This window comes from Vulpes lagopus, chromosome 8 (assembly GCF_018345385.1).
Source record: "Vulpes lagopus strain Blue_001 chromosome 8, ASM1834538v1, whole genome shotgun sequence".
NCBI lineage: Eukaryota > Metazoa > Chordata > Mammalia > Carnivora > Canidae > Vulpes > Vulpes lagopus.
The window spans coordinates 6,225,572-6,247,843 of NC_054831.1; the positions used below are offsets into that span (position 1 = coordinate 6,225,572).

At 45.7% G+C, this 22,272-nt stretch overlaps 2 protein-coding genes across 4 annotated transcripts in view; both read right to left on the bottom strand.

The window, feature by feature from the left end:
* MROH2A (maestro heat like repeat family member 2A) overlaps nt 1-2,251 on the bottom strand; it is a 46,280-nt gene extending 44,029 nt beyond the window's left edge. The window contains exons 1-3 of the mRNA XM_041767154.1: nt 2,176-2,251; nt 1,336-1,434; nt 912-1,093 (exon numbers count right to left, since the gene is read on the bottom strand). Coding sequence (XP_041623088.1) covers nt 912-1,093; nt 1,336-1,434; nt 2,176-2,251 — 357 coding nt within the window. The remainder of the gene's footprint in view (nt 1-911; nt 1,094-1,335; nt 1,435-2,175) is intronic.
* A 5,006-nt stretch (nt 2,252-7,257) lies between these two features.
* Nucleotides 7,258-22,272, bottom strand: part of LOC121496936 (UDP-glucuronosyltransferase 1A1-like) — an 81,786-nt gene continuing 66,771 nt past the window's right edge. For 2 of the 3 annotated variants that reach the window (XM_041765857.1, XM_041765858.1), the window contains exons 2-5: nt 12,014-12,145; nt 11,172-11,259; nt 10,664-10,883; nt 7,258-8,271 (exon numbers count right to left, since the gene is read on the bottom strand). In XM_041765857.1, the coding sequence (XP_041621791.1) occupies nt 7,974-8,271; nt 10,664-10,883; nt 11,172-11,259; nt 12,014-12,145 (738 nt within the window). In that variant the 3' untranslated portion in view covers nt 7,258-7,973. Of the gene's footprint in view, nt 8,272-10,663; nt 10,884-11,171; nt 11,260-12,013; nt 12,146-19,355; nt 20,265-22,272 lie in introns of those variants that run through there. The other variant, XM_041765856.1, reaches the window with a different exon arrangement.

A 22,272-nucleotide genomic window follows, 5' to 3' on the forward strand; every position in this document is an offset into this window, starting at 1 on the left:
TTTCCACATTTTCTCCTCGCTCCCTCTGCCTCCTGGCCAACCCTGGTGCTTGCTCCCATGGCCCGGCACCGTATGGCCTGCCCTCGTCTCCTGAGTGTTGGCATCGGCGTAATAATAAAACCTACATTTTAGAAGTCTGTTATAGAAACCCTCTGCCCATGCTCCCGGACTCTGGCACACCTTCTCAGCTGCCACACATCTTTCTATAAAATGAGGCTTTCCATTAAGAACCTCTACAAAGAACTCATGTGCTTCCCACCCCCAAAGGCTACAGGAGAGTCTAAAATCCAGCAGTTCTCAATGTGTGGTCTCCAGGCCAGCAGCCTCAGCGTCACTGGGGAAGGGGTTAGAAATGCTGGTTCTCGGGCCATGCCCACGGACCTTACTGAATCAGTAAATCTCAGGCTGAGGCTCAATAATCTAGGTTTTTAACAAGCTCTCCAGGGGCTTCTGGCACTCTGGATCCACTCTGTCCTGTGTCAGAGGCCTACCACGATTGCCCATCACACATCCCATCAGTTCCCCCAACATCCCCCATCGCAGCCCCGACTCCAGCTACACGGTCTCCCCACCGGCCAGGCGTCCCTGCATCCACGTCTGGTGTGTCTTCGCTGCCCTGCGTCCACCTGCTTCGATCCTGCTCAACATCTTTGTAACCAAGTTCATGTGCCCTAGGACAACGGTTCCCAAACCCACTGTGTCCGAATAAGGCAGCTTTTGAAAGTTATGAAAGCCCCAGGCCCCCGTTGGTCATCAGAGTTAAGGACCTCACAGTCTTCTTGCCCACCCCTGGGCCCCAGCACCTGGCCCCGGGCCCGCCACAGTCAGTAATGTGTGCTGAGCGACGGCTGGACCCCCAAGCAGCCACAGGCTGAGCTCAGAGGGGCAGCCCGAGGGTGAGCAGGCCCTACCTCGGGCACCTGCAGGCAGCGGATGAGGGCGTTCATCACCACGGACGGCTCGCTGGTGGCCTTCTCTGTGATTATCACCGAGGCCAGCGTCTTCCGCATGTCAGGACCTGCCCCGGCAGCATCCGTCTTTGCTGCCCCGCTGTCCATGATGTTGAGGAGGTTTGTGACTTGTTGGAAAGTACCTGATACAAGGTGGCACAGGTGTGGTGCTGAGGGGGTCACCACGGGAGGTGCTCCCGTGGCCAGGCCTTCCCAACATGGCACAGCTGCAGCTCCCCCTGCACCATGATTGAGCCGGGCCTCCCTGTCCACCGTGTGGAAGGAGACACTGAGACCGAGGCTGGGACCCGCCCCAAAGAGTTGGTGGTCAGGACGGAGGGGCAGGGGCAGGAATGCAGTGCAGGGGTGGGGCCAGCTTTCTTACCTCCATCGTCTGGCTCCAGAGGTTCCAGGTCCTCCGTTTCCTCCAACGGGTCCTCATTTGAGTCTGCAGCTGCTTCTGTCATCTCTTCCTCAAGCTCCTCTAAGATTAACAAGATTTATAAGAATTGGTGTCAACACATCTTAAGATGACCCCCAGCGAGTCATGGCCTGTATAATCCTCTCCCCTTGAGAGTGGGCAGAACTGTGACTTGGTTAGACCTGCGTTCTAGCCATTAGACCGTGGCGTAGGTGATGGGAAGCCACTTGCATGATCACACGGTCTCTGTCTTAGCAGACTGGAAGGGGATTCTCATACTAGCCTTGAAATGGAAACAGTGTAAGCTCCTTATGGGAGGGTCCACGTAGCAAAGAAGTGGGGGCTCCAGGCCTACAACCACAAGGAACTGGATCCTGCCAACAACCGCATAAGCTTAGAAGAGACCAAACTCCAGAAAGGATGTGGCCCTACCATTACCTTGAATGCAGCCTGTGAGATGCCCCCCTACCCCGAATCCTGGCCCATAGAAACTGTGTGACAATAGACGGGTGTTGTTTTAAGCCACTAAGCCGATGTCATTTATTACACAGCAGTAGCTAATACACTTCATCAAGAAGGGCCCTCCTCTCCCGTCTCTTGATACTGAAACTAATGATTAATGAGAAATCCACCTCAACTGCCTTCATTCCTCTTCTCAAGGGTCTCATGCAACATCAGCAGCTTCCTAAGGGTTGGCAAACAACACAGATGTCAAAATGGAGGGCTGAACACTCCCAGATCCATCCTGTGCTCTTTCCCTCCTGGGAATCCTGTAAAGAGCTACTCTGGGACCCAAATACTGACCTTTCTGCAGAGTCCTCTCCTGGATGGAACAAAAATATACCACAAGAAAAGGCCCCGTTCTTTGCCTAATACACATCAACGGTAAGGTGGACAATAGCAGGATGGGTTGTCAAAGCAATGGGATAGTTGGCTTCTCAGTCGTAATGTGGATGAGAAATGGGTCCCTTGGCGGGTGGAAGGGTTTCATGAGAATCAACACCGTTAGGCCGCAGACCCTTGGAACTTTGAGATCTAACTGACTTCCTGAGTCTTTATCAAGTGAGGGCTTTGAGGAGTGCCCAGCTCCCTGTGATCAAAATGCCACATTATGTTGTCACTAAACATTTCTGTTACCAACATGTGTGGCAATGTACGGTGGCCTGTTTGGGAAAGGGACATGGTGTTAGTGGGTGCAATTCACTACCACGTCCCTTGGGGATGCACTGTTGGTTTGCAAGCTCCGCAGGAGTTTCCTGGATGAAATCTGAAACTGGCCCCTGTAGCAGCCCCCTGAGATTGGGAAAGGCAAGCAGAGCCCTCATTCCAAGGATAGGAGAGGGGCTGGGGAGCCTCCAATTTCCCAGGTCCAGCTCATGAGTCAACTGGCAGACGCATCTTTTCAGTGACCTCTTCCAACATGCGGTCATAGGGCCTCAGGGTGGAAAGGTATGATCAGGCCTGCTGGAGTGGGGTGGGTGATGGAAGAGACCTAGGAAGAGGACTTTTCCACCCCAAGGACTGGACAGATTACAGAATACTTAGAAGGTAAGACCCTGTTTCCCTGAACCAAAAGTGAGGTCCAAGGATTTCCCTGTCAGTTGTAGCTGTGTGACCGGCCAGATCAAGAGTTTGAGCAGTAAAATATTGGCCTTTGGAAACCTTTCTGTGCATTAAAGGGCAACAAAAACAGACTCAGAGGGCAGCCCAGGTGGCTCAGAGGTTTAGCGCCGCCTTCAGCCCGGGGCCTGATCCTGGAGACCTGGGATCGAGTCCCACGTCAGGCTCTCTGCATGGAGCCTGCTTCTCCCTCTGCCTGTGTCTCTGCCTCTCTCTCTCTCTCTCTCTCTCTCTCTCTCTGTCTCTTATGAATAAATAAATAAATAAATAATCTTTAAAAAAAAAAAAAAGAAACAAACAGACTCAGAGCCACGTAGGTCCAAGCCTGCTTAGTTAAAATTCCCACTCAAAGTTCGCCCACCCTCCCTAGAGGAAGTTCCTCAGTCTCTGTTTGGACACCTCTGATACCAGGGTGCTCATTACCCTTCTTAGCCCACTGAAGCTGGATGCTTGGAAAACAAGCTTCCCCAGCATAGCACCAAACACTTCTTTCCCGTAAAATTCATGCACTGTTCCTCGCTCTGCCCTTGATGACATCCTGACCAATATCGAACAGGCATAAGAAGACAGTTATCACCTGCTGCTCTTTCATAGCAACCTCTGCCCTACCTCCTTCCACTCCCTCTGGGCCTGCTCTCCTGCTCCAAAGATCCCTCAGGTGATCAATAATTCCTTCCCGAGACTTTGCTTCAATTGCTAGGGTCAGGGGGAAGTTAGGATGAGTTAGAGGCTGGGGAGGAGATTATAGTGTGTGGGAGATGGGGGTGGATGGAGACTGGAGACATGCTGGTAACATAAGGTGATGTGGTTGCCATTCCATTATGCAGACCCTACCTGCCTGCCTGTTGTGTGCAGCTAACATGGTTCTCCATGTAGCAGTGAATATAGAGATGGGTAGGACACCTTTGTTCTCTGACAGTCTAAAGACCTAATACATGAAAGATCAGGGATTTAGGGCTAGGACTGGATGTATCAGTTAGCCAGTGCTGTATAACAAACCACCTCAAAGCTTAATGATTGAGAACAACCATTTATTATTCTTCATAAACCTACAGGTCAGCTGGGTGGTTCTGTTAATCGGGCCAATCCAACCATGGAGTCACTCAGACATCGGCAGTCAGCTGGTGGGCTGGGTGAGGACTGGCTGGTCTAGGACAGCCTCCCACAGATTGTTAAGTCTGGTGGTTGGCTAACTATGGGCTGAAGCGGTTAGGGGGATTGGGACACCTGTCTCTCACATGACAGGGCTTGTCCAAGCCATTCTCACAGCAGGTAGGCGGGCTTCTGAGAGAGTGGGCAGGAACATGAAGGCCTCTTGGGGCCTAGACTTGGAACTGGCTCCCGCTCCCTCTTCCACATGCTACTAGCCAAAGTAAGTCACAGGCCAGCCAATCTCAAGGCGGTGGGAAATCGGTCCCTCCTCTCCATGGGAAGAGCTGCAAAGCCACATCGTGAAGGGCATGGCTATCAGGAGAGGTAGACAAAGGGGCCATTTTTTTGTTGCACGCCCAATGAGTGTGTAAGCCATGGCAAAAACTGGGATGGCCCTGAACACACTCTCCAGAGAGGACACTAAGACAATGAGATCAAGGAGAAAGAAGTGGGCTCTCCTTGGTTTTCTGAAACAAAAATATTTTTCAGGGTTTATTTTCTTCTTCAGATTAGGACAATAATATTTGACTCCCATACGATTCATTCAAGAAATCAGTCACTCTTATGTGCTGTCACTCCACTGAGCTTCCCACCTCTGCTTCTATGGGAATTAACTTGAAAATAAGAGAGCACTGAATTGTAGAAACCTGTGAGCTTAAATGCATGAAAGTGCCAAGGCCCGGAGTAGAAAAAATGGACACAACATACTTGGGTAGTGGACATGTTTGGGAGCATCTCCCCAGCTCACTAAGACTCCCTCTTCCTTGACCCTTGGGGTCAGTTATAGTTCCCCGTGGCCATGTTTTCCCTGGTAATCCCTCCCTCAACACTTCTGATTGGATTACCAGGAGTGGACACCTGATTGGACCAGTTTCTTCCTCCCTGGAATTTCAGACTCTGGGTAAGAGAGAATCTGGTCAAGTTTCCGTGGTCCTATGGGATCTTGGGGATTGAGAAGCAGATAAGGCCAAGAGGAGAAGGAAGTGTAGCTAGCACTAGCACCCAGAGCACGTAGGGACTGGGCAGGACAAAAGCGGCTCCACCAGGCAGCACCGAGGCCGGGACATGAGTCCCATGTCCTTAGGAAGCCTCCTCCTTACAAAAAAGACCCCTTTTGTGCTTAGAATATCCCAACAAGAGGACATTCAGGCCAGAAAAATGAAAGTGTGAAGGAGCATGAGCTGGTGGAGGGCAAAGCAGCTCAGGTCCTAAGAGGTGGGGGTAGGGAGCCAGGGGCAGTGAGGCCGGGAGTTGGTCCCTGGATGGACTGAGAGGGTCTTGAAGGATGGCGAACGTAGTCCATGAGTCACTGCAGGGATCAAAGATGTGGGGAGGGATCTGGCATGAACAGCTTGTGTGCCAAAAGCAGCCAGGGGAAGGAATAAATGGGGCTGGGGTCAAGGATAACTAGCTATCCACGTGGCCCCAGCCACAGTTTGAAGCCTACACATTTAAAACTTTTACGTGTCACACAAGGCACAAAGCAGCAAACACACAAAAGGGTGAGCAAAATTAAAGGCATGGAACAAGTGGAAAAAATACAGTATAGGCCAGAAAGATTTTCTTATTGATGCAGTAAACTCTCCAAAGAAATCCTCAGAATTGTTCAACACCCCATAGGAAAACAGGCTGAGGATATTCTCCAAAAAGGAAACACAAATGGCTCATAAGCTTAAAAAAAAAAACCAACCTTTGAAGTAATAATAGTAATAAAAGCACATTTAAAACAAGATCCCACGGTGCCTGGGTGGCTCAGGTCATTGAGTGTCCAACTCTTGGTTTCGGCTCAGGTCATGATCTCAGGGTTGTGAGACTGAGTCCTGCATCAGGCTCTGCACTCAGTGGCGAGTCTGTTTGTGATTCTCTCTCTCCCTCTCCCCTACCCTACCCTCCACTCTTGCACTCTCTCGCGCACGCGTGCACGTGCTCACTCTAAAATAAATATATTTTTTTTTAATTTGAAACAAGATTCCCCTTTGATCTACATTTCCCCAGGGGAGCAATGCTGTGGTGCCCCACCCAGATTCCTGTCCTTCTGTGTGAGTACCCAAGGGCCCACCTCCAACACTACACCTCAGTTTCTCTCCCCGGGGGCTCTCTCTGGCTTTTAGGGTCCCCTTGCCTGTCTTTGTGGTAGACTGGAGGCGAAGGGATATTAACACGACCTGGGAGCAGCCGGTCATGGACAGGGCAAGTGCTCAGAGAGCCCAGGACTTTGCTTCTCACTAAGGTGGGATAAGTCTGGCATCTTACATTGGCTCCCAGCATCAATGGGGAGATTCAGCTCCAGCCTCTCACAGGACAACAGCTTCTTGGAGGCCCTCACTCCAGGTCCCATTCCCTAACCCCGTGTCAGGGCTTCCTTCACTTACCAAATAAGCTACTTGCCCTGGAATCCTTGCCTCAAGGGAACCCAGGCTTAGACAACCATGGAGCTGATGGAAACAGTCATGAAGACGTGCAAAGATCTAGCTATTGAACTAGTCCATTCGGGCTCTTTTATAGGAGAAAATAAAAGTGAATCCACCCAGAAGTCTTGGTTAAACAAATCCTTCCATATCCATGCAATAATTACTTCCTGGCCACTAAAAACAAATTAAATGTTATAGAAAAGTGTGGAGATGGGGCACCTGGATGGCTCAGCGGTTGAGCATCTGCCTTTGGCTCAGCTCATGATCCCAGGGTCCTGGGATCGAGTCCTGCATCAGGCTCCTTGCAGGGAGCCTGCTTCTCCCTCTGCCTCTGCCTCTCTCTGTGTCTTTCATGAAGAAGTAAATAAAATCTTAAAAAAAAAAAAAAAAGAAGAAGAAGAAGAATAAAGAAAAGTGTGGGGAGGACAGTCCCGGCAAAGTGATGTGAAAAAGAGTGTTAAAATATACTATATATATTTAATATAGCTGCAGTATTTTCTAAGTATATGCATTTGCCAAAATAGTAACTGTGGTTATTTCTGGGGAATATGACTACCAGATTTTTATATTCCCGTGTGTGTGCGTGTGCATCTCTGTATTTTTTCTAATTTCTGTCATAAGCATGTATTATTTTTGTAATTAGCACACATCATTTAACAACAAATAAATGCAACAACAATGAAGAGAAGAACACCTAGCAATATGATTTGTATGAATTTATTAATGTTTTCAGTTGTGAAAAACATCAGAGAAAATACACTTGTGAGACACTCTGGGCTTTTCTCAAATTGAGATCCATTTGGCACAAGCTACGATTATCCTCTTGAACACATCACTCATCAATTCTGTACATCATTCTTTTTCCGTAAAGTCAGAAATCACTGTTCTCAAAAGACCCTCTCTCATTCATTTATTTCATGTACAAGGCACTATGCCCTAAGGGAATAAATGTCTCCTTTAAATTCACAAAGTGACATCTGTGAAGCATACGTTAGGACCTGCCGTCTCTGGTGAGGGAATTGATCACAAGTCTACGGAAGCCAGATGATGATGTTAGAACCATGCTTCCAGGTGGGGGCTTGGGGTGGAGCACCTCTGAAACCTGTGCCCTCAAACAGGCCTCACTTCCAAGTAAAAAAAGTAATGCAAAGTGCAGGACGGACCCGTCCAACCCTCTTGGCAAGTCCTTTGAAGGATGACAAGTGTAGTCCAGATTAAACATACTAGAGGGGCCAGAAAACATTCCAGTGTCTCTACCTGTTAGGGCGTGATCAGCAATTAGATTGTTTTTATTAAAAAAAAAAAAAAAAACACTCTGGGGCATCTCACTCAGAGCTAAGTGTTTCTCTAATAAGCAGAACAGAAATTTAACATCGCCTCTGGTTGCAACCTCAGGCCACGTCATTTCCCACCCACTTGTCAGTGTGCCTTGGATTTGTGAGATTTCTTAACCCGTCCTTTTTTCCCAAAGCACTTCCGGCAGCCAAAGGCGCAACATTTGTAAGTGATGAAGACAACCCCCAGCACCACGGCCAGGAGGAAGCCGATCACGTCCAAAGAGTGGTACTGGTACCAGGTGAGGTCGTGGGCTGCGGGACGCAGGTGGGGAGCCCCCTTGTGCCTCATGACGAACTCCACCCAGAACACAGCCAGGTCCAGGGGCTCGATGGGGCGGTCCTTGTGCAGCCTGGAGAGGTGCATGATGTTCTCCTTATAGCTAAACACAAAGACAGTTGTGTGAATGTCTGGAATGGGGTCTCAGCGGAACACCCTCCCTTTAGGCTTGCTGTGGTTAAGCAGGCTACCAGATTTTGCAAACTTGGTAGAGGAAATGTGTTTCCATTATAGACAGAAAAGAAACACACACACACATGCATGTACACACACACACATGCTAAATGGTCTTCACCTCTGAAATTTAAAAAAAAAAATGTAGAAAGAAAACTGGAAGCCAAAATTATAATATTAAATTATTTGAATCTTGCTTCCTTTCCTCTTCTTTCTTTTTTCTTGGTATTTTTTGTAGGAAATTAGATACTTTCTTAACAGTAAGAGAAAGAAATAAAAGAAAGGTCGTGTCAGAAATTAGTGAGTTTTCCTTTCACGGTTTTAAACACTCACATCTAGTCAAAGCAAAAGCGATTTCTAAGTGCCATCTCCAAGGTGGTGGCATACATGGCTTTGGTGACACCTCACACCATCCAAGTACTAACTTTAGCGGGAGGCTGTGTCTATGCAGCCTGTTCTACAAGACATATTTTTGTTGATTTTGGACAGTGTTGAGAGCTGCATCGGAACATCCAAATGCAAACTGGATTGGATGCTTTGACTCTTAGTGGGGGCGCACTAGGAAAAGAAAAAGAAGGAGGGGGAGAGGGATTAAAAGGAAAAGGAGAAGAAGACCAAAGTAAGACACTCTTATTCAGGAGAAATTATAACTGCTGTCTTTAAACAAACCTGTCATTATAGTTCAAAACATTATTTTATGTGATAATAATATGTGGCCATAAGTCACATTAAACATCTTCCTTTCATAGAAATCTTCTCTTAAACAAGAGAGATTTTCTAGAACTTTCATTCCTTCATCCACTATTCATTGAGCACCTGTTATGGCCTGGTTGCATCACCTGATGTTCGAAATCTTTCCATTTGTCTTCGTTTTATGCCCCAGTTTGGAGTGTTGGGAACATGGAGATTCACAACTAGGCAGAGATGACTCCCAGGCAAATAAATGAAGTTTGCTGGTTAATGAATGTTTTTTAAAAAAAATAAGAGAACTTTTACCAGGTCATTTTTAGGTTCCAGGTAGTCATCAATACCACTCGACAGAAGATCAAAATTGTGCTACTAATATGAACCTCCGGAAGGAGTTTTGTCAGCACTTGGAGAGAAGTCAGGTTTTCACTGCATGGACTTTGGAGCAGCGTGGCCTGACGCCAACCTGGGCTGCCAGGAGACGCCCATCAGAATGGAGGGATGCCACCCGCTGCTCTGGGCCCTCTGGGCATTTACCCCAGGGGTTCTGTGGACTTTTCTTTCTCATCCATTGGCACCATATCCGTGAGCACCCCATGTTCCCCCCATTTCTCCTTGCCCAGGTTCACTGTATCACCCTGTGCAATGTCTCCTCCCATCTGAACACACTGCAGCCTTTTCACATCTGTCCTTCTGATTGACGGTCTCTTTCAAAATGAAGCAACTATGGGTGAAGACTCCTGACACTCTTGTAGATACACACACATGCACAGGCATTCACACGTGCATGCACACGCATGCGTGTACACACATTATTAATTGTTGGACGAAGTCTAGCCCGGGCCATCACTTCTTCCCGGAAGGTCTCGGCCAGCCTCTTACTAGTGAACTTGACAGCAACGTGATAAATTTCATGTGCAGAGATCATCTGATCTGATGGCTTTTGCCTCTTGAATTGTTTTCAGAGTCACATTTGAGCAAACTTATCTTTACCTTTATTATAAGGGTTTGTCTGTGGTATCCACAAGACCCCATCCCAATTTAAAAATCCCCATGAACAGGGATGCCTGGGTGGTGCAGTGGTTTGGCGCCTGCCTTTGGCCCAGGGCGCGATCCTGGAGACCCGGGATCGAATCCCACGTCGGGCTCCCGGTGCATGGAGCCTGCTTCTCCCTCTGCCTGTGTCTCTGCCTCTCTCTCTATCTCTCTGTGACTATCATAAATAAATAAAAATTTAAAAAAAAATCCCCATGAACAAAATTTCTCATGGGCTTCAGTGGTAGGGAGAGCTGCACTTCGAAGCACCTGGTTTATTTTTTATCTTATGGACACTATGCTTCTTGTAAGGAAATATTTCTCTCTTTGCAGGAACTTATAGATCAGATGTCTATCTGGTGACAATATTTTCTTAATAAATTGAAGTTTTAATCCTACCAAGGGAAATAGTATTTAAAATCATTTCACTGATATGTCCCATAGGAATTAAAATATCCTTTTATAAACTGAACAAGAATAATCCCCAAATCATCTTACTTATAAATTCGGTTTTTATGTACTTGTTTTCACATTTGAATATTTGTTGCGAATGAGATGGGCAAAATATGGGTAGTATTCCTCTGTATCTTTTCTCTTACCTTTTGTCAGTGATGACAGCTTTTAGGGCATTTGCTAAATCTTCAGAAGTCATTTCCAGGACATTCAAGGTCACTCCAGCCCCCCGAGTCTCCATGCGCTTCGCATTGTCCATCTGATCACCAAACAAGGGCAGCATCACCATTGGAACGCCGTTGCATATTCCCTCATATATGCCGTGGGAGCCAGAATGTGTGATAAAGGCGCGAGCCTTCGGGTGACCTGAGAGGCAAAGCAGGGAGGGATGAGAGTGGTCAAGCCACCAAGTTTCACGGTCTGACACCATTTAGGTTCTGAAAGCACTCTAAGGACCCTGTGCCACCCACGCGTGGCTCCTACAGAAGTCTGCAGAGGAGAATGTGGGCTCAGATGCCCCACTGGGTAAAAAGCTATGTAGGATACTTTGGCCATAATAGTTTCCAGCTAAACAGTCCTTGAGAACATCCATACGCAAGCCACTTTCTTAATTTCACTTGGGTTTGACCTATGCACCAAATCCTGCCCACATACCAAGCAGATCATTCTGGGGCAGCCACTTGACAAGTATTGTATTCTTTGAAAGATTTGGTGGTGGAGTGCCAGTATAACGCCACAGGACCTTGAAGAGACAAAAACAGAATTTAAAGAACACAATTATTCAAAAACGTCTGCCGTGATAGTGATAGCTAGAATGTGGAGTCCTCTGAATGAACATAAACTGGGCAAGGGTGGAAGGTGTAGCAACTGGGAAGGCTTCTGGGGACTGGTAACATTCTGTGTATTTGTGCAAATTCATCAAGCTGTACATTTATGATTTTTGTGATTTTCTGCACTTCAAGGGGAAGTTTACTTAATAAAGTGAATGGATGTAGAATTACAGAAGCAGAAATATAAGAAATGAATCCAGTGTCCTGACCAGTAGCTTTTTGCAGAAGTACTCCTATGTAATACAAAGAAACACTATCCTGTTCACTATCCTATTCATTTTATCTTTAAAATAAATTCCCCTTGGAGGGGCCTGGCTAGCTTAGTCAGTAGAGCATGCAGCTCTTGATCTCAGGATTGTAAATTCAAGCTCCAGACTGGGTATAGAGTCAGCTTAAAAAAAATAAAATCTTTAAAAATAAATCAATGAAATGAAATGAAATGAATTCTCCTTAGTACACTTTTGAATTTCTTAGAGAAAATAAGACCTCCAAGTGAAGTAGACAAGTTTCACAGAGTAGTTGAGAGTGACACGGCAAAAAGAACTTTAGATTAATAATTGAGAAGTGGCAGGGAAACCTAAAGTCCAACTAGTAGGATTTAGCATTGATCCTAGAAGTCTGGTGTTCCAACCCTTGTGAAGATAGAATCATATGGAAGCTTCTTACCGTCTGAGGTATTTTGCCCAAAGCATCAGCAATTTCCATAGCTTTCTCCTCAGGAATATCTGAGACCATGGAGCCCAAAGAGAAAACCACAATTCCATGTTCTCCAGAAGCATTAACATAGGCTTCAAATTCCTAGAACCATGAGAGAAATTTCCAGTTAAGTTTTTTCTCCTCTTCTTTGGGAACTGCATACATTCAGCTATAAATCAGATCTCTTCATCTTAAGAATGTGATTAAAGGTGTGTGTGTGTGTGTGTGTGTGTGTGTGTTAGAGGCATAAAATATTAGTTCATATTACACCCTTCCTTACTTCCTTCCAAAGGGGGAAGGCTTCTTGCATATTGGGTTGTCTCCCGGGTCCTTCTTTGAGACTCAGAATCCAGGTAGCAGGCTAATTTTCCAAGGAAAAGCAAACAGAGATAAAACCAGATCCACTTCTCAGGGGCTTCAAGCTGCCGGGAGGGTCTTGGGATAAAGCAGGCTTTCGGGGAGACTAAAGGAGAGAGCAGAAGGTAGTACAGAAGGAAGGGGGAAAGATGAATGAGCATCACAGAGAAGGGAGAGTGCTATTTAGCAGATCGATGAAGAGAGACCCTGAGTGAGAGGAAAGGTGTCCAAGGAGGATTTCAGAAAGCTTTCTGCAGACTAAAACTCTTGCACTGCCCATTTAGGAAAATCTATAGTAAAGATGTGTATTACTTTCCAAGGCTTTTGGAATATTCCTTTTACGTGGAAAGAATAGATGGAGCCTAAGCAGAAAGCTGCAAATAATGTTGCGGATGAGGCTCGTAGTTAAGGAGAAACCTCAAAATAGCCAAGACAGCCTATAACAATTCTTGCTTCCCCACAGCCTATAGCAGAGTCTTCCATATGGCAGCCAATACATTGTGGTGATTAGGGATCATATTCATCTCAACTCGGTGCTGAAACTTAACCAGTCAACCTGGAAATTTCCTACCTTTCCTGGAGAAGAGCTTTCTGAAGAGTGTATGTCAACTTGCCTGCCTTAGCAAGAACATGCAGAAAGATAACTGAATCTTTCTTTGCTGGTTTCATAATGCACTGCAAAAAGCAAAATATTTCTCCCTAGGTATGAGAGATATAAAACTGGACCGAAAACCTTGCCAAGGGTGCTCCAGGATCTGAGCCCCTTCTGCAGAGCTCAGAGAGGCGACAAAGGGCACGTGAGCAAACCCTGAGTACCAAAGCCACCAGTGGGAAGGATAAACGCAAGCAGTGAGTCTCAACCCACCCAGCACATGATCCCCACAGAATATTCCTGTCCCATTCCAGAAGCTGATCCCCTCTAGCAATATACCCATCAGCATCACCAAAGGAAGATTGCAAGTATGAGGCCACTCTGACCCCTCCAACCAAGACCACCATTGGGCATTATAGCTTTGGCTAGGTAAGCTCAAGACAAAGCAATGGGACTTGTTTCTGAAGAAACTTCTGGGCCAGATGACCCAAGAAATAAGGAACGAACTGTGAGTGCTTTTCTACTCAATAATGAAACAACTACTAGAAAATGGACAATCCGTGTTTCCCTTGGATGAAGCAGGAGGATGGGATTTTTGGAAGTGTCTGTATATAAAGGCTGAGAGATAGTGATGGCAGGGACCCCACTAGTAAGTACAGATCACAGATTGTGACCTATCAAGCCTCTACGCCTAAAGTAATGAGGAATAGACGTTAGAGATGGATGTCGGACAAAAGCTCTGAGAGGAAGCAACAAAAAGATAATGCAATTAGAAGAACAGCAGCATTAGCTGCAGTGTAGAAACAGGGGAATCTGAAGGCGAAAGTGGTGGCTGTGTCCCCAGGAAGAGAGGAAGGAAGCCGCCAGACTCAACCCTCAGCAATAATCTCAGCCCAGCCTGATCTGGCCTTCAAAGCCAACTCCAGAATACCATGGTCTTCAGGAAACATCACACATACACACACAGGCACACGCTGGCATGCGCACACAGAGTGGCAATTCCACGCAGAGGAAATAGAGCATGGTATGAGTGTGGCAATTTCCCCCCAACTGTAGGTTATTAATGATCTAATTAACTCCCCTAGAGTCTCCCAAATGGTTTTATACGTTTCCCAAGAATGCCAAGGACATTCATGGGACTGTGGGATGTGGTGAGGTTTGCCCAGAACGGAGCAGTTTCCTGAGATATGAGACTTTCAGTCCTGTTCAAACCAGAACGCTGACCACCCCGGGTGTGACATGCAGAGGACTTCCCCCAGGGCTCAGCACACATGATTTTAAGAGACTTCTTTTAAGTTTGGTTCAGGGCATGACCAGCAGAGCCCAAATACTGCCCAGCTCTCTTCAGGAATGAGTGCCCTGCCTGGCCCACTCCCACCAGCTCTCTTCGAGGCCTTCTGGCTCCCAGCAGCTGTGTCCCAGCCTTCTCCACCGGGCTCGTCTGAAAGGTCAGGGCAGCCAGCATCATCCTCTCCATCACCACACTGCATTTTTGGTCTATGGCAAAAATATCCTAAGGATGGTTTTTCTGAAGTCCTTCCTCCCTGGGATTCCACACCACATCCTTCTCTCCTGCGAAAGGACAGCTCATCTCCAAGTACCTTTTGAGTTCTTTCTCCTGAGTGAAGGTAAACAGCTTACCTCACTTCCTAGGACCTTCCCTCCTTCATGAATCCCACTCTTACTTTTACCATGTCTACAAAGCATCACGTCTGAGTTCCCCTCCTTGCACACTCTCCCACACCCAGTCAGCACCCAGCAGGGTGTGATTATCATAAAATGGAACCCACAGGTCAATAAATACCCAAAGTTACATGGCAAGATTAAAGTTTAAATGTCATGAAAGTTCATCTACAGATTACAGGAGGGCAAACTGCAGAGACTGTGTTGTCATAGCCAATGCCTCTTCTGGTATTCAATAACAGTGAAGTCCACACTCTACTTGGCACAATGTCCCTAAACCTGGCCCTGACTTCACAGACTCTAGAGTTGCCAAAGAGTGAAGCGATAGGTTAATGCCCTCGATTCCCCCACCTCTTATCCCCTTCCAAATAGAACAAGGCCTTCCCTCTGAAGTGAAAGCACTTGCCCACCCCATTGAAACCTTTAACACAGGTCCTAACTTTTGCTGAGAATTTAGTATTTTGAGTTCCAGGCTTTTATTAGATTTTCTCTTCCCAAATGTCTTTTGTTTTTCAAAATCCTTGGTAAGCACTTAGCATGTTGGAAAACTATTGCTTTATTACTACACATTTAGAGCCACCAGCAAAGACTGCAAGCTTCCCTGCTCACCAGTCTTTCTTCTCCTCACCATCGTCAAGTCAAGATGATATCCATCTCCAAATCCCCGCATGTCCACCAAGCTGGTCTCTCACCCTGAGCAGGGAAGGACATCTTGGAGTTCCCGAGTTTCATTCCTTTGCTCTCAATGTTATTCTATCTTTTGTCTGTCAGGCATCCCGGACACGCCCCACACCAGGTGTGCTTTCCATATGGACTCTCCTTATTAACTAACTATTGTATCTCTATTCTTGAAGTTCAGGATTTTGACCAAGAGCATTGGGACCAGGCTGGTCTCCACTAGAGGAATGGAAGTATAGAAGAGCATTTATTTATTTTTTTAATAAATTTATTTTTTATTGGTGTTCAATTTGCCAACATATAAAATAACACCCAGTGCTCATCCCATCAAGTGCCCCCGTCAGTGCCCGTCACCCAGTCACCCCCACCCCCGCCCACCTCCCCTTCCATCACCTCTGGTTCATTTCCCAGAGTTAGGAGTCTCTCATACATTTAAAAAGGGGGACAAAAGAAGATAATCAACAACTAGCCAAAACAGCAAAAATTAGGAAAAGGGAAAATGGCCAAGTAAAATAAAAATAAACTGGAAAAGTTAGAATCAAATCTCTGAATTGTTAAATTAATTGCAAACAGGCAAAATTCTCCCAAGGTTAAAAATATCAACTCCATGTTGTTTAAAAAGAAAAATAAAAAGAAGCTTGAAGACAAAGGGGTACCAAAGAGGCACTAGGGAAATGTAAACAAGATAGTGCAGGAATGGTAATGTTAATATTAAAAAAAGTGGAATTTCAAATTAAAAATATTAAGTAGGGCAAAGAGGGTTATTGTCCAGTAAGGTTTATAAAGACATTCCCACTCCCAGGCTTGCTTGCACCAAGTAAGGCAGCAACCAATACATAGTCATGACAACTCACCACTTAGACAAATTCCGGGGGGGGGGGGATATATTAATAAATCATGCCAAAACTATAAAATTGAGGAAGACCATTGATAAAGTTCTGTAGTCCCTCCCAGTAAGTAAACTAAAATAAAGAAGAAAATCATGGAAATAAATGAAGACTACTTGCCAAAAAACAATGGCAAACATAATACAAAATGATGAAATGAAAATCAATCTTTTTTTTAAAGATTTTATTTATTTATTCATGAGAGACACAGAGAGAGAGGCAGAGACACAGGCAGAGGGAGAAGCTGGCTCCTCGCAGGGAGCGCAACACGGACCCAGGATCACACCCTGAGCTGAAGGTAGATGCTCAACTGCTGAGCTACCCAGGTGTCCCAAAAATCAATCTTCATTACAATCAGGAGCAAGACAAGAATCCTTGTGACTGCCAAAATTATTCAATTGTTTTTAGAGATTCCAGTGACTTCAATAAGACCAATACCTGGCATGGAGTTTAGAACAGAAGAAACCATATTTTCTTTATTGATGAAAGTCTACATGCTAATTTGGTTTTTTTAAAAGGATGAAATCAATATTTTGATTAGGCCGAATTTTGAATTGGGACTGAATAGGGAGAAGATAACCAGCTACGAACAGAAATGGAAATCTATCACATTCACATTAGTAACAAAAAGAAAAAAGTGTAAAATACTTAAGAAAAACCAAACAAGAAAGGAACAGAACAAATATGAAGAAAACTACAAAGGACTTAACCTCTGATAAGGTAATATTTGAAGTAACAACAAAAAGAGCAAGACCCGGTACACAAACTTCAGTGTTCTTCCCAGGGAACTAGATCATGTGGCTAACAGAATGCCCTGTGGCACATAAATGCCATGCAACATGGAACAGTTAAAAAAATAGATATAATATTTAGAACCAAAACCATATCCATGACATATTGATAGGTGAGCAATGGGGATACATTATTACCTTTTTTTTTGTAAAGCAAACAGCAAAAACTTCTATACAATTACATGTTGTAAAAGTATAAGGTGATTGTAATTGTAAAAGGTGATTACCGCCTATCTGGTGACCAGCCCTCAGTTCATACCCTTTTGTGGTTTTTGTTCATTCCTTTAACAAATATTTGGTAAGTACCGATTATATGCCCAAGACGCTGATGTTTACGAGGCACCAATCACGTGCAGACCCATCGCCGGGCCTTAAGGGTGAAGCAACAGGCAGCAGTGGTCCCTGCCCCCACATCTATGAAAGAGACGGTCAATAAACAATGATCTAAATGAGATGATCACAGTACTTGATGTGCTAGGAAGGAAAGAGCACAGGATCCTATCTTAGAGAGGACTCCCTGAGGAAGTGACATTGCAGCTGATCTGGAAAATAAGAAGATAGCCACCTCACAAATTCAGGCACAGCATCTCAGAAGGATGGAACATCAAGGGTCCTGAACTGGGAAACAGTTTGGAATGTCCCAGGAATAGAAACAAGGCCAGTGTCACCAAGGGTATCGTGCAGATTTATAAGCAAGCCCTCCTATTTCGAATGGAATTTCTATCATGCATGCACATCTCCAAAGTTTTAAATTTCAAAGTAAATATGGAACACAATTGTTTTCACTTGGATCCTATAATAATGACGCCAAAAAGTATTTCTCTTTAATTCCGCTCTAACTGGGACATGCTGACTAGCTCTCTTTCCTTTGATCTATGATGTGACCACTGGTTTGGTAATATTTCACCTTCTCCTACATTGGAAAGATGATTATTTTTTTTTTTGGAAAGATGATTATTACTGGTATTCTATAACGTGAGGTTCTCTCATTTGGCTTTCTAAAAAATCAACACCATCTCCTTTCTTAACCTGATCACTCCATCAGACATATACTTCTCCAACAAGCCATGGATTATCAGAATCTTATTGGTGGGAGATCTGCTGGGTCACTATATCTCTCCTCACATTATGGGGGAGGAATCAGAGCCCCACAAAGGGGATCTAGTCATGCGGTAATGGGGTGGAAGCACCCACACAACACTGGATTTCTCACAGGGTGTTTTTCCTGCCCTTCAAAGTTTCTCCTTGCCATGGCAATGTGATTCACATTGGAGTCACTCTGGGAATAAGATTCAGTACTCGCTGAGGATGATGACAATCCCTTAGCAGGAGCCAGACTCAGCACCTGCAAAGTGCCTAGGCTACCAGTGGATCCTCAACTGATATTTGAAAAATAAATGAATGAATGCCCACTGGTATGTCCCCTCCTTGGAGAATCCTTTCCAACTCCCCATCTGACAGAGATCCTCCTGTTATTCTCTATTCCCTCCCTTGCGACTTGGAAGAGGATGTGAATGCTACTTTTTTGCATATCTCAAATTCTGTATGGGAAAAACTTAACTTAAAAGCATTGCAGGGAATGAAACTCAGGACCTTTCTGCCCAATGCCAGAATCTGACTGTCTAACGTTTGCTTATTAGAAGAGAAAAGACAGTAGAAGCCAGCTTCCTATAGCTGCATCTAGCAACTGCATCTTTAACCAGAAACATAAAGGTTACTTTCCCCACCAAGGACCCATAGATGTCGAAGAATTATTTCCTTGACCCTTGTGTGCCTGACCCAATCAAGCGTAAGGTGCATACTACAGATTTGTGTTCTCTGCAAGGATCCCTACAATCATTGTTCTGTGCTTATGGCAATTATCCTTTGTTTCATCTAACTGATTACTATTCACTGGAACACACAGAATAAAATGCCCAAAGTATAATTTCCTAAAGTGTCCTATACAAAGAAATAAACCCAGAAGAGGATGCCAAAGACAGATATAGGAACACCTAGGTGGCTCAGTGGTTGAGCGTCTGCCTTCGGTTCAGGGCGTGATCCCAGAATCCTGGGATTGAGTCCTACATCGGGCTCCCTGTGGGGAGCCTGCTTCTCCCTCTGCCTGTGTCTGTCTCTCTCTCTCTGTATGTCTCATGAATAAATAAATAAAATCTTTTAAAAAAAAAAGGATATAAATTACAACCCAGACTCAGGAGATTTGTAATGTAGAAACTAACGAAAGAGGGCATTTGAGACTAGTTCAGCATGTATCGGGGGCAGGTTCATCCATTCAAAGTACTTGCGAGGATATAAGCTTGTAAAGTTCCCCCTCAAATACACACCTTGGATAGTGGGTTTTTGCTGGCACAGTTGATCCCACCAACAAAAACCATGCTGGGCATGATGGGCCTGGAGTAATCCTTGACAAAGTCACCTTTGAGAAGCCAGATGGATGCAGAGCCCATAAGTTCCTGGACTGTCACATCTTTCTGAAGGACTTCCGAGGCAAGTGGTTCATATGGGGAATAAACCACATTGCACAGAAAGCTCTCAGACAAGAAAATGAGCATGTTCTTCACCCGCTGTAGGAAGGTCATGTGATCTGAGTTATGGGACAGAGCCCTGGGCACATAGGATGGTGGGTTGGGGCACTGGGTACCTTGAAAATCTAGGCTGCATGGCAGTGCGTGCAAGAAGAACACAGCGGGGAGGGCCAGGTACAGGGCCACGATGGGACCGCAAGGAAGGAAGGGGTCCGTCAACACAGCATCGAAGCTGCTCTCTGCCAGCGAGGCCATCAGCTCCTTGTTATGCAGTAAATGGGAGCAAGCAGACAAAAGCAGAGCCGAGTCCTCCTTGACCTTCTTGTACGTTTTGATCACACGCTGCAGCAAAGGCACATTCTCAAAAACACCGCGCCCGAGGCTGATAAAAGTGGCTTCCACATCCTCCCTTCGGAATGGCACAGGGTACCTCTTCAGGGTGTAAAATGCTGCTCCTTTGATGTACACAGAGGCCTCGGAAGCTATCACCACTACCTCATGTCCCCTCTGGTGCAACTGCTTGACGACCCCGAGCATGCTCAGCCAGTGGCTGCCATCCACGGGGACCAACAGCAGCTTCCCGCCCTGGGACACGGGGGCGCTCAAGGCGCACAGCAGCAGGCCCAGGACCAGCGGACGTGGCCCCGGAGCCCCTGCTGCCATGGTGCCCTTGTCTTTGCTACCAAGACTCTCTCCTACCAAGAGTTTGCCCTCTCCTACTTCGTGTTGCAAGAACCAATCCATACTCAAAGTTAATGGTTGATCGTGTCACATGACCGTAGTTATTCGCCAGCTGAAGATAAGTAGGAAGTTCACCTTTAGAGCTAGCTAACCAGGGCAGAGCTTTACTAGATTTCTTTTTTTTTTTGTCCCCCAAGTATTTTTATGTTTTATTTATTTACTCTGAAGTTTTTAACTCCAGTTAGTTTAACACACAGTGTAATATTAGTTGCAGGTGTAGAGTATGATGATTCACCACTCCCGTACATCACTCGGTGCGCATCCCGACAAGCGTACTAGCTTTCTTGACAGGCAACCACAGTTTAACTGGGGGGAATTCTTTACCAACCACTAAAATCACATTCTTGATGGGCCAGAGAAGGGAAAACAGCTCCAGCACCTTTGAATGCATGAAATGAGTATTTCCATGGACCAAGAGGGGAGAAAAAAGGCTATGTGGTGATAAATTCGACTTCTTTTTCAGGATATGAAATAGAAAGCAGAATATACTGTTTAGAAAGAGAAAAACATGCCGCTGTAAGCCTACTTTTGGCCCATGGCAGCCTTGCAGGATGTTCTTCTCCACTGGTCGCCAAGGACTCTGCCCAACGCTGCATCATTTTGATGCACTCATTCAACAAAATACTTATTTAGATGGCGCCGGGCCTGGGGATGCCAACAAAGACTGCCACAGATGAGCCTCCCGCCTCCCCAGAACTCAAGCGCCATCAGAAGAGACAGACTGACAATGTAAACAGATAAACAGGCATGTCAGAGGCTGTGGAACATGCCAAGAAGGAGATGAATGCTGCTGGCTAGTAAACTGCGGGAAGGGAACCCCACTTGAGCACGCATGCACAGAAGGCCTCTTGCAGGACAGGTGCATTCTCTCAGACAGGCAACAGGGAGAGCAGACACTCTGAGAAATTCTGATGACCCGGTTGAAGCAAAGGGGAAAAGTGAACAAAACATATAAGAACATATATGTCTTGAGTATGTCCTAGGAGCCAAGCATGGTGCTAAGCGCTTTACAACACATCTTACGGAATCCCCTAAAGGCAGATAACGTTATTCCCACATTACAAAGGAAGACACTGAGGCTCAGAGAGACAATACGACCTGCCAGAGTTTTGCATTTACTAAGTGACAGAGCGTGATGACCCTGCTCTTGACCACAATTCCCCATGGCCTCTAGCAGTATCCAGCTCTTATGGCCAGGTTTGAAGTTTACAGCCAACTAGGAACCAGAAGTAAAGCAGTGACTCTCACAGTCACTACCCAAACTAAATGGGGAGAGATGGTGGGACTTTGGGACCAAGTAGAATGTGCTCACACAGTAATACCCAGCCCTGGCTGGTGCCCCAAAAGATCAAGTGAAGGGCCAGGGAGCAAGTATGGTAGTCACAAATAGGAATACCCCTCCCAAAGAAAAGGCAAATGTGAGCATAGACAGATGAGAGCACAGATCCCAAGATTTTGATCATGGACATCGCTGGCCACCCATATTTGGGGACCTGTTAGGAAGGTCATGGAGAAACTGCTAACGTTAAGGTTTTAATGTCCTGTGACGCATGTTCACAGGGCCTCCTTCATTCTGGTACTGAGAGTCCCTTTTCCCCATAACACCCCTTCCTCCACAGACCTCCAGTCTTGTATGTGCTTATATATGGATGCACGTACACACGCATGCTCAAACACACATGCACTCTGAAGCTCCCCACCCACATGCACCCCCTCTCCACTCTAAGCATGTTCCATTCTCCTGGACTAAGATTCTGGGTGGGTAGAAAAAGAGGCAGCAATGCTTTGACTCACTGGTATGCCCCTATCTGCAATTCTGAAATTCATAGTCCAGTTTAAACATTAAGGACAATAATTCTTCTGAACTCTCAATGTCATAAGAGTTCATCTGTAAATTACCCAGAGCAAAAGGGCGGTAAACACACACAATCACCACCACGATGATTTTATGATTTTCCTGTATCACATAGAGCCT